A 13,049-nucleotide genomic window follows, 5' to 3' on the forward strand; every position below is an offset into this window, starting at 1 on the left:
GCATAGGTTATTTTATATAAGGATAATGAACTATTTCAATTTGTTCTTAAACACTAAGTTGATTTGAAATATACTATTATAATTTTCTGACTATTATAAATATAATAGGATAATAATAACAAATTTCTAAGCTACAAATCATTTTCCTAGACTTATAACTATATACAGAGATATAGAATGAACTATTTTTCTCTTTTTTTTCCAAGTTAGCCTTCATTTTTCTTAATACATCCTCCTTCCCTGTTATCTGTCCCAGATTTACCAATTGGAACTATCTTGTCAGGATAGGTAAGAGCCAAAGACTCCATTTGTCCCTTATAAACTCTTAACTATCTCTATTCCTAAAAACATCTAGCTTTAGCCCTGGCTGTTTGGCTCAGTGGATAGAGCATCAACCTGGCATAAAGATGTCCCAAATTTGATTCCCAGGCACGGTACATAAGAGAAGTGACCATCTGCTTCTCTCTACCTCCCTATCCCCCCTCTCTCTCTCTTCCCTTCCTGCAGCCAGTGGCTCAATTGGTCCAGCTGGCCTGGCACTGAGGATAGCTCCATTGGTTCAAGCATTAGCCTTGGGGCACTAAAAAAATGGCTTGATTGATTCTAGCATAGGCCCTAAATGAGGGTTGCCTGGTGGGTCCCTGTCGGGGCACATGTGGGAGTCTGTCTCACTGTCTCTCCCCCCACTTAAAAAAAATTATTGGTTTATATCTCCACACTCATTCCCCAGCTACTCGTTTATTCATTCAGTTAATATTTACTAAATATTTACTGTATGTGATAGTTCATCTCTTATAAGACATTACAGTGGTGAACAAACAGGGTCCCTGATCCCAAAGAGACACCTAGAGAAGTCTCATATCAATCATATAATCCTACAAGCAAAACAGAAGACTTTGACTTAGCTACTGGCATCAGGGCAGGCCTCCTAAGTAAGTGATGGCTAGCTGAGGTCTGAAGGAGGCCTAGCAGTTAGCAGAGAGAATGGAAGTGGAAGGAGCATTGCAGGCAGAGGGAACAGCGTGTGTGAAGACCCTGTAATAGAAGGACACAAGGAGCATTTGGAAAGTTGAGAGAAGGCCACTGGAGCTCAGAGAGCAGAGGGGAGCACAGTACAGGCAAGTCTGGAGAAGCCTGGGCAATTCAGATGATGCCAACCAGGCAGTTCACCTTAGCAATTTTGGACTTTCCCCTAAGAGCAATGGGGAGACATATGAAGTGTTTTAAAGAGAGTTATATGGTAAGACCTGTGTTATAAGAAGAAAGTCTGATGCAAAATAGAGACTGGATCTCAAAAGAGACTGGGTGAGACCAGATGTGGCAGATTCAATTAGGACATCACTACAGTATCCAGGACAAGGAAGGAGTGGCTTGGATGAAGGTTGATGTGCTGAGATAGAGAAAACTGGACAGATCCAGGAGATACTTAGCACAGTTGATGGGATTTGGTAATGATCGATAGGGAAGAATTGGGGATGATACTTAGACTTTTGACTAGTACACCTGGAGGAATGGTGGTGCACTGGATCATAAGATTAGGCATGGGGGAAAGTTGTGGATTCTACACCGGCCATGCTTAGCTTAGGTCTCTGAGATATCTGAGGGCAGGTTTCGATACAGGCATGGTCAGCTCAGAGTCGAGGCCTGGAGGTGTCAACTAAATAGTAATGGTGGGAAGAGGGAGTGGAGAAGAGCCCTAGGATGGAGCCTTGAGAAGCCCTAACAGTGATAGCCGAGCTGGATGGTTCCACAAATGGGACACACATGCTGCAGCCCAAAAAGTAGGAGGAAAACCAGGGACCGAATTTTCAGAGAGAATCGGCGATCCCGTGCTCACCTGTCATCAGGAGACACCGAGTCAAAGAAAGGGATCGATCCACAGGGCTGGCCTGCCACGTTACTGAACAACATTTTTTTAAATCCTTCCATTTGAAGTTGAACCTAAAGGATAATACCTAATTGCCTTTTTGTAAGTCAGTTACTGAGGCATTTGATTTACGTTTGCATTTTTTGAGCCTTTCACCATAAGAATGGCAAATACATAAGTGGAGCTCTCTCCATGCTGGGCTCTATTGTAAGAGATTTCTATACACTTGCTCGTTTAGTCTTCACAACAGTTCTCTAAGGTAGGCACCTCTTTATAATTCTCTTAATTTTTAAGTTAGGGGAACAGAAACAGAGACAGCATGAATTTCCCAAACACGGGGGATTACAGGGATGACTACAGAAAGTAAATAAGCGTTAGGGACCAGGATTTGATGACAACTCGGGGCCTGGGGTCCATGCTGTGCTGCTCCCTGTGACTTACCCATCGACCACCGCTTCACACCACCTGACTGTGCACAGATGCACAAAGACACACCTTTTAAAATATAATATCTAAGTGTGACTCTAACATTTATTATTATTCCAGTTAAAATTCATCTTACTGGACTTGCCTGCTAGAAGCATTGCCTTTATGTCAAGGGCTGAGACATTTACAGTTTGGTTTTTTTAAATAACACCAGCTAAATGGCATGTATGCACATAATGAACCCTGGTACAAACTGTAATAGTCAAGTTCGCCCAGTTCAGAGTCTGTGCACACACAGCAGCACCTGACAATATTAGAGCCATTTAGGTCACAAGAAACATCTCTGCCCATCTGGGCCTATTTGCACGGCACCCCTTGCCACTCTCCCCACCCTCCCCACCCCCGCCACCGAGCTCTGAAAAGACACACTGAAAAGTTTCTTAAAGCTTGCTCACATCTGGACTGACGTTAATTCTCCAACCGTATTTTATTCCAGACACTTTTGAGAAATTCGTCAGGCTGTGAAGTGCACAGTGATGAATACCGGACGGAGTTCACCACAGCTCTGCAGCGCGTGGACTTGTTCATGGGCCAGTTCAAGCAAGTGCTCCTGACATCTATATCCACCTTCATTAAAGGGGACCTCACCATCGCTAACCTGGGCACGTCCGAGGGCCGCTTTATGCAGGTAAGTGCTTTCTGAGAGTGCCTGTGTCTGTTTTATTTGGTATTATGTAATTTTTTTGGTTATGTTTTGGGCAGTAAGGTATTTGCCAATATTGTAAAACAAAAATCATAGTGGAAGCTAGAGAGACGCACAGACTGAAAGCCAAACAGGGAAGGCTGTTCTACCATTTATGCAGCGTGTGGCCTATTTTAGTTAAATTCTTGAAGCTTCCAGTTTAAACATGGTTGCTTTTCGTTTTTTGCCTGGGAGTGGTTTGGGTTTGTTTGTTTTTTTCTTTTCCATTCATGATTTCTGTCACATGATTGGAAAATAAATGGAACAATTAAAGCACTTCCAGGCGATGTTTTCTCTTCCAAAGGAAGCTCCAGATCAAAGGAGAGCCATTGTGTGAACCGTGTGGCTCCATGAGGAGAAACATTCACATCATTGAGGAATATTGGCAGCAGTCAGGCAGGGACGTTAGCATCAAAATCCCATTGTAACTCCAGCTCTCCTGACTTCTGCAAAATGATGGGGTCAGGCACAAAGAGGTTCAAATACTGAAAAGAATCTGGGCTTTTTAAAAGAAATGCTTTTAATGGGTAGCAACAGTACTCCCATACAATAGAAGTTCACATTTCAGAAGGTGTGTTTCCTAGATACAAAAATCATAGTGCTTTGCAGAAATTAAAATGCCCTTGTGTGCTGTTTTACTGCTTTAATAGTTACTGCTTAGTGCTTTCAACATGAGATCCTTATTAGCATCTTAATTAATGCAGAATGACAATGGCATCTATGGAAATGTTGCCTTTCTACAAATACTAGATATTCTCTGAGAGAGAGATGCTTATTTCATATGCGTCTGATATAATGAAGACTCTGCTCAGACAATAATGGCTAGTGAACCAGCTGGGGACAGGGATGTTTTCTTGTGACCTGACTATCTGTATACTCTTCGTCTTTTATAAAACATAGTTTTTAGCCCTGGCTGGTTGGCTCATTGGTAGAGCATTGACCTGGCGTGTAGAAGTCCTGGGTTCAATTCCTGGCCAGGGCACACAGGAGAAGCGCCCATCTGCTTCTCCACCCCTCCCCCTCTCCTTCCTCTCTGTCTCTTTCTTCCCCTCCCGCAACCAAGACTTCACTGGAGCGAAGTTGGCCTGGGCTCTGAGGATGGCTCCATGGCCTCCACTTCAGGTGTTGGCATGGCTCCAATTGCAACATATCAACACCCCAGATGGGCAGAGCATCGCAGCCCCAGATGGGCAGAGCATCGCCCCGCTAGTGGGCATGCCGGGTGGATCCCAGTTGGGTGCCTGTGGGAGTGTCTCTCTGCCTCCCCACTTCTCACTTCAGAAAAATACAAAAAACAAACAAGCAAAAAAACCATAGTTTTTAAAATTACCATTATCTATACAGCAGTTAGATATTCGTCATTGCCCTATTTAAAATGTTTTCCCTGTCCTAGTAGACACCATGGAATTTTTCAGTCATAAAAGATGTAAATAATAGCTCAAAGCAAATCATATAGATCCTGTTCTAAATAGCCCCTTTCCACTGCTTCCCAGTTAAATATGCTCTTTTGCTCTTTCTCCCCCCACCCCAAACTAGTGTTCTTTTTTCTTTCCTTTTTTTTTTTTTTTTTTTTTGGTATTTTTCCGAAGTTAGATGCAAGGAGGCAGTCATACAAACTCCTGCATGCACCGCTGCTCCACCATAGCCAGAGCCATTCTAGTGCCTGAGGGGAAGGACATAGAGCCATCCTGAGCACCCAGGCCAACTTTGCTCCAATGGAGCCTTGGCTGGGGGAGGAGAAGAGAGAGAGAGAGAGAGAGAGAGGGAAAGGAAAGGGGAAGGGTAGAGAAGAAGATGGCTGCTTCTCCTGTGTGCGCTGGCCAGGAATTGAGCCCAGGACTTCCACACGCCAGGCCAATGCTCTACCACTGAGCCAACTGGCCACGGCCCCAACCTAGTGTTCTTATTTACCTACCTGAGACCATGTAATTTCGTCCTTCACTCCTCAGACTCAAAAGGAGAAATATCCAGTCCCATCTCACATGAACAAGCACTGAATCTAATGCATTTGAAATATGGTCAAATCTATTAGCCTTGTAAAACATGGGTGGTATTATTGATATTTTGTGTTTGTTTTTTGTTGTTGTTATTTGGGGTTTTTTTAGTTCACATGGATGTTGTTCTATAGAATTCCACAAAATTTGAAGGACGATGAAAGGAGCTAACATTTATTGAATTCCTAATGTGTTCATTATCTTGATTTGCTTCCCTTTATCTTAATTTCTGCTTTTCTTTTTGTCTAAATTGTCTGTTACCTCAACAATCCGGTTTCAGATTAGTACACTTTCCACAGACACTTTAGTCTGACAGTTTTTACCTCAAAAGGTTCCTGGCCTATTTCCAGATTCTAAAGATCTAATAAAATCCCATTTCCAGATCAGTTGCTTTAATGACCGAGTAAATTCTACTGTGACAGATTACACCACCCACGTGACATGCCATGCATCAGCGGGCTCGTTATTACAGAAATGCTCTGGCCGGTATTTTACACTCATCTCTCTGCATTGTCATAGGAGAAGCTGTGTCATGCCCATCACCTATGCCTCCAACACAATGAGGATAAAAAACAAGCAACCAAGTAGATACTTATTTAGGAAAAGTACTGATATCACTAATTTTTTTGGCAAAAGCAGGTGGCTCTTAAGCCATCAAATATATATCGGGAACTTTCTGACTTTGCTTTAGGAGGCAAATAAGGAAGCAAAGAAAGCAGTCACACACACCTGCCTTTGAGAGCTAAGATTTTGGTGGGGGAGATAAAACTTGTACCCGACACCAAGACGACAAAGATAGACACAGACTATTGACACCCACAGAGGATCTGTTTCTGACACTTGCCTAAGAGGAGTCACTCTACCGAGTTATATGTAAATAACCATAAAACATTTGAAGGATCAAACAGTCAATACCACTAAACTCCAGTTTGTTTACAGCAAATAATGTCAGGGGAGGAGTCACTAGTGCAGCAAAGACCAGGGGGCCTTCCAGCTTAATCTAGCTCAGTGGTTCTCAAAAACTTTTTGAAGTCGGGGCACATTTAAAATTTTACAAATAATTGTAGGCTCACTATATAGAAATTTCTGGAAAATATGTTATAATAATTAAATCAAATATTACAGAAAAAAAAATATGAAGTCCAAGCATGCTTTTATGGTAATTAAACAAAATAAATATGACAAAATTAAATTTATTCTGACATTAAAAAACATTTTTATGTTACATTTCTTGAGTTATGCTCTTTAGAATTCATAAAAAAGAGGGGTTAAAAAAATTAAAAAACAACAAAAAAGTTATCTTTTTATATATAGAGATACATTCTTAGTAAGATTTAGTAAATTTGGCAGATCCCATCATGAATGTGTTAAGCTTTTTCATTCTTGTGATTATGAGAAACATGAGCCTGATGTGTCCTAGTGATTTCTTTAATGTTTGGGCATATATTTGAAAGGCAAACTCTCATTACCTCGTCAATACATTGAAGAATTCCTCTCTTTTTACTCTTAATTATGTTGAAGAAAACCCCCACCATACATATCATCTTAACTTTACACCAAACAAAGGATAGAAGAAACTTGCCTCCAGTCTTTCCAGGGAACATGGGGGTAGTGTGAACAATCCAGCACCGCAGTTTAATAGCGTTTTGCAACCTAATCAGGCAAGTGAGATGGGGGTTGGGCCAACTGTCAACTTACAGCCAATTCTCCACACCTCTGTCCCCCCAAAAATCTAAACCCCAAAAACCCTGTTGGTTTTTTGGTTCCAATAGGCACATATTTCTCTGGAATACCATAGGGCATACCAGTGCGCCCTGGCGCACACTTTGAGAACCACTGATCTAGCTGAACAGGAACTACCTATCAAGTGTAGTAAATGTTTTGACTGCACTAACTTGCTAAATCTGTGGCCAGGCCTAAATTTCTACAACTCATGTTTGAATAAGGCTATGAAATCTCTGTTACAAAATAGAGTGGACGTAATTTTTTTTCCCAAAAACAGCTGCCATGCATAAAAAGGAACAGAAAAATGATTTTACTTCCTTCCTACCCTGAAGCCTAAAGTTGCTTTACAAATGTTTTCTTCTAAGAGTTGCAGCTGTTTCTGCCTTTCCTATTGTGCTTACGTTCAGCCCTGGCTGGGAATACAGCTACAGCCCCAGCTGTCGGGTGCAAAGTGAATCAGGTATTTCACAGTGGTTATTTGATTAGAAAGAATTATATTGTTTAGCTAACAATATTGCATGTATGGCAGAGAAGACATTTTTGACATGTTTCTAACATTTAAACGTGTAACTTATCTCATACAGGTGCAGCTATGTCTAAATATACTGATGTGTACACATATTTCAGTCTATCTGCAGGGCCATGTCACTCTAGATATAGATTTCAAAAACAGTTTGTATTTGTATGAGCACTCTCTTGGGATGCTATGAAGTAAAATAGCATGATAAGCAATATTCAGGATAGTATAAATGGACAACAAGCCGTGCCTGCGTACAAAATTTGGAGGGGGGAGGGATTTAGTACAGAACGAAGCTCGGGAACAGGAGTGCAGTGTGCAGGGCTATGAGGGAGAGGGGAGAGGGAGACTCATGAAGATCACAGGACTAATCACAGGGATTGCCCACATCTCCCCTTCTGAACTCCTCGTCTAATCTACATCCAAAAACAATGCTTGCTTGATTTTTTTTTTTACAGCACTTGTATAAGGCCTTTAATCTCTAGATGCAAGGCATTGCTATTAAAATATTTGTGCATGACTGTCAGGCCAGGAAGAGTGAGTAGCTAAGGATGGGTTGGGGGTGCCAAGTCACTTTCAAGAATTGTTTCAAGTTCAGTTCCACCAACACTCACAGAGCACCTACCTTTTCTGTGTACAGTGGCCACTGCCTGGGCACTGTCACAGCTGTCCTTGGGCCCTTTAACTTTTCCCATGCTCTTGTCAATTCTCCTTTGTCCTCTCTCAAATTCTTTAATGCTATTACCACTCATCACTACTTTTCTCTTGTGTCTTTTAATTGGACTAGTTGGGTCGTAAGCAGGAAACTTAGATGTAGGGATCATTTAAAAAGACGTCCTTAGCTTGTGATGGTTATTTAAAGTATTATGTTAGTAACCAGTGAACTTGAGAATAGTTTCTCATTTCCAGTAGGAAGAATCAATTCAGCTATTGACCTCCTGTCTTTAAGTTCCTTCCGTTCCTGTGCCACCATCATGGCATGTCAGTGCTTTGTGTTGGAAGCCTGTGGTATATATTACATTTGGGATTACTGCTATTTTAGAGTATGTAGACACAGATCATCAATTCATCAATTCTGTAAGCATCTGGCAAGAGACACAGCTAGATGAACTTGCACTTGAACATTTCTTTTTAGGGATTGCTGACTTACCCGTCTCCTTTATAAAATGTTCAGCTACAAATATCAAATGTCTTTTTTTAATGTATACATTATCGATTTAGTTACATCCCTAAAGACTGGTAGCTTTGTTATATTTCTTTAGAAGAAAATATACTCATGAGTTCTGAAATTTCTTTTGTGAAAAAGAGAACCTATTATGAATAATAATTTCAGAGTTCTGTCCATAACTAAAAATTAAGCCCAGTTGATGTATAGTCTAAAATGAATTAATACATACTCTTAAAGTACATTTATCTTTTTAAAACACCATAAATATTTGAAACCATGGGAAAATGCTAAATTTTGCTTGTCTTGGGTAGCCTGGAATAACTGGGACTTCTTTTTGGGGTGCTTTTTTGGAAGAATTGAGAATATTTTATCACTTTTAAAATGCAGAAACAGTATACTTGTGTATAGATTGGCTAATTCTTACAATGACTGTATTTGGAATATTGACTTGAAAATATTTAAAAGTTGTTTCAAATTTACTAGCTTATTTGTTTTTTTACACATTTTTTTACAAAGGGCTTAGTCAGGTATTGACTCATTTTGACTCACATTGACTCACTTCAAAAAGTTGAAAGGTGCACACATCAATATTCTAATAGTTAGTAAAATTGTTTTGCTTCTTATATATAACTTCTCTTTACAGTGTCAAGTTGGTATAAGAACACTTGAGCCCATGTTTTAAAAAGTGTGAGGAAAGAACAGAATAAAGTTTCACTTAATTCAAGTTTTGCCACCTGGTACTTTGTCTTACACTTTTAATTTTGAGCTGTCAGTACCAATTAGCTATTTCTACTTCTTTGCAATTTTCATTTCTTTCTATTGAAACAAATAACTCTATTCTTCATAACTAATGCTTTTCTAAACAAGACCAATTTCTCTCATATACTAAACAAAATAGTAAACCTAAAGCATGTATCTTAGTTAGACCAGGCTGCCATAACCAATTACTGTAGACTGGGTGGCTTTATAGCAAATATTTACTTTTCACAGTCATGGAGTCTTGGAAGTACAAGATCGAGTTACCAATAGATCTGGTACCTGCTGAAGACCAATTTCCTGGTTCATAGATAGCTATATCCTTGCCTAAGACAAGAGAGCTCTCTGAGGTTCCTTTATAAGAGCACTAATCTTATTCATGAGGGTCCATCCTTATGCCATAATCCTTACCTCCACATATCATCATATTAGGGTTAGTATTTCAACATATGAACTTTGGAGGGATACAAATATTCTGTCCATTACAGCAGGCCAGAAGTAAGAGGCATGAGAAGCCATGCCTTGAAAATGCAGATGAAACTCATGAAAATTATTTAAATATCTGAAATATTTTAAAACCCTATCCCTTCATCAAAGTTGAAGTGTAAAAAAAAGACACACAGTCCAGGAAGTGCAGGAAGTCCCAAACAAGATGAACCCCAAAAGGTCCACACCAAGACACATCATAATTAAAATGGGACAGGTTAAAAACAAAGAGAGAAATTTATTTTTTAATCTGAGAGGAATTTATATTTCTCATAAAACAATACAGAATATAAAGAATTAATCTGTAGACTTGGGTCATTTTTTTTTTGAGATACTGATTGTTCTGAACTCCTAGTTCCAAAATCAAAATGTTATATATAAATTAATAAATCATCCATGTAAGTGCTAGTGTTAGTAACTTGTAAAAAGATAAAATACTTTCAACTACTAGAACAAAAACACAGCTAAAAATAGCAGCAGCCTGTAGCTAATCCCCAGAACAATCACAGATAGCTATATATTAACGGAGTCCCACTGACTCAAAATGATATTAACCTTATCCACCTACCCTTCCTTTTGTCTTTTTGTCAGTAAAATAGATGCAATGCTAATGGAGCCCTCTAGTATAGCAGTTTTTTGTTTGTTTGTTTTTATTGATTTTAATTTATTGTATGTATTTACATAAATTCTAGTGTTGCCACAAATGCATCCCCCCTCCCCCATATTCCCCTCAACATCTCCCTTACCCCTCTCCCCACAGCACCCTCCCTCCTTACCTTCAGGATTATCCCATCCTATCATCCTCTTTCCCTCTGTCCTCTTTTCCTCTGGTCCCTTTGATCTCTCCTCTGTCTCAATTCAGTTCCTCAGTTCACATTGTTCATTGGATTCCTCAAATGAGTGAGGTCGTATGATATTTTTTCTTTCTCAGCCTGGCTTATTTCACTTAACATAATAGTTTCCAGGTCCAAAGAGAGACTCTTAAAAGCAGGAAGAGAAAGACAGTTGCCTACAAGGGAGCTCACAAAAAACTATCAGCTGATTTTTCAACAAAAAACATTTCAGACCAGAAGGAATTGGTGTGAAATATTCAAAGTGATGAAAAGCAATGAACTTCAACCATGACTACTTTACCCAGCAAGGCTATCATTTAAAATTGAAGGAGAAATAAAGAGCTTCTCAGACAAGGAAAAACTATAGGAGTTTATTATCACCAAAACAGTATTACAAGAAATGTTAAAGGAACAGAAGAAGAAGAAGAAAAAGAAGAAGAAGGAGGAGGAGGAGGAGGAGGAGGAGGAGGAGGAGGAGGAGGAGAAGAAGAAGAATAGTTAAAAGAATAGATGGCAATAAATACATCCCAATTAAAAACCACTTTAAATGTAAATTGTTTAAATGCTCCAATCAAAATACATAGGGTAGCTGAATAGATAAGTAAACAAGACCTATTTATATGCTGTCTACAAGAGACCCATGTCTGAATGAAAGATAGACAAAGTGAAGGGGTATAGAAGATGATATTTCATACAAATTGAAAGGGGAAAAAAATCTGAGGTAGAAATACTTGTATATGACAAAATAGACTTTAAAAACAAAGAGTGTAGTAAGAGACAAAGAAGGATATTACATAATGATAACGGAATCAATCCAACAAAAGGGTATAACTCTTGTAAACATTTATGTACCCAACATAGGAGCACCTAAATACATAAAACAAATCTTGATGGATATAAAAGGAGAGATTGACATCAATACAGTCACAGAGGAGATTTTAACACTCCATTGACTTCAATGATAGATTTCGCAAAGAGGAAATCAACAAGGAATCAGCAGCCTTAAATGACACACTAGATCAGATGGATTTATGATATCTTGAGAGCATTTCACCCCAAAGCAGCAGAATATACATTCTTTTCAAGTGCACATGGAACGTTTTCTAAGATATACCATATGTTAGGACACAAAACAACTGTTAATAAATTTAAGAAGACTGAAATCATATCAAGCATATTCTCTGATCATAATGGTATGAAACGTGAAATCAATCACAAGAAAAATGCTGAAAAACACACCAAGACTTGGAGGCTAGCCTGACCTGTGGTGGCGCAGTGGATAAAGCCTCGACCTGGAACGCTGAGGTTGCTGGTTCAAAACCCTGGGCTTGCCTGGTCAAGGCACATATGGGAGTTGATGCTTCCTGCTGCTCCTCTCTCTCTCTCTCTCTCTCTCTCTCTCTCTCTCTCTCTCTTAAATGAATAAATAAATAAATAATTTAAAAAAAGACTTGGAGGCTAAATAACATGTTACTAAACAGTGAATAGTGGGTTAACATGATCAAGAAAGAAATCAAACCTTGAAACAAATAAAAATGAGAACACAACAGTCCAAAATTTATGGGACACAGCAAAAGCAGTTCTAAGAGGGAAATTCATGGCCATTAACATGCCTACTTCAAGAAACAAGAAAAATCTCCAAAAAATCTAACTTTACTTAAAGGAACTAGAAGAAAAACAAGAAATCCCAGAGTAAAAGAAAGGAAATAATAAAGATCAAAGAAGAAATAAACAACATAGAGTTTTTAAAAAGCAATACAAAATATCAATGAAATAAGAGCTATTTCTTTAAACAGATAAACAAAACTGAAAAACCTTTAACCAAGCTCAACAAGAAAAAAGAGACCCCGGCTGGGTGGCTCAGTGGATGGAGCATTGTCCTGGCACACCAAGGTCGTGGGATCAGTCCCCAGTCAGGGCACATACAAGAAGTGATCATCGAGTGCACATTAGATGGAACAGTGAATTGATGCTTCTCTCTCTATTTCTCTCTCCCTTACCCACTCCCTTCCACTCTCTCTTTCTCAATTAATGGGAAAAAATGTTTTAAAAAAGAAAAAAAGAGAGTGGACCCAAATAAATAAAATAGAAATGAAAGAGGAGAAGTAACAGCAGACACCACAGAAAGCAAAGTATTGTTAGTATGATCAACCATATGCCAACAAATGGACAATCTGGATGAAATGGATAAATATCTAGAAACATGCACTCTTCCAAAACTGAATCAGGAAGAATCAGAGAATCTGGACAGACATATTACATCTAGTGAAACTGAAGCAGTAATCAAAACACTCACAAAAACAAAAGGCTGGACTGGATGGCTTCACAGGTAAATTTTACCAAACATCCAAAGAAGAACTAACACCTATCCTCAAGCTATTTCAAAAAATTCAAGAGGAGGGAAGACTTCCAAGCTCATTTTATAAGACCAGCATTATCTTAATTCTAAAACCAGATAAAGACACTACAAAGAAAGAAAATTATCATCCAATATTTCTGAGGAACATAAATGCTTAAGTGCTCAACAATATATTA

The 13,049-nt window shown here is 39.0% G+C and overlaps 1 protein-coding gene across 2 annotated transcripts in view; it reads left to right on the plus strand.

Annotated features, from left to right (window-relative positions):
- MET (MET proto-oncogene, receptor tyrosine kinase) overlaps positions 1–13,049 on the plus strand; it is a 132,885-nt gene that overhangs the window by 59,881 nt on the left and 59,955 nt on the right. For both annotated transcript variants that reach the window (XM_066362535.1, XM_066362534.1), the window contains exon 3: positions 2,790–2,981. In XM_066362535.1, coding sequence (XP_066218632.1) covers positions 2,790–2,981 — 192 coding nt within the window. The remainder of the gene's footprint in view (positions 1–2,789; positions 2,982–13,049) is intronic.

This window comes from Saccopteryx leptura, chromosome 2 (assembly GCF_036850995.1).
Source record: "Saccopteryx leptura isolate mSacLep1 chromosome 2, mSacLep1_pri_phased_curated, whole genome shotgun sequence".
Classification (NCBI taxonomy): Eukaryota; Metazoa; Chordata; class Mammalia; order Chiroptera; family Emballonuridae; genus Saccopteryx; species Saccopteryx leptura.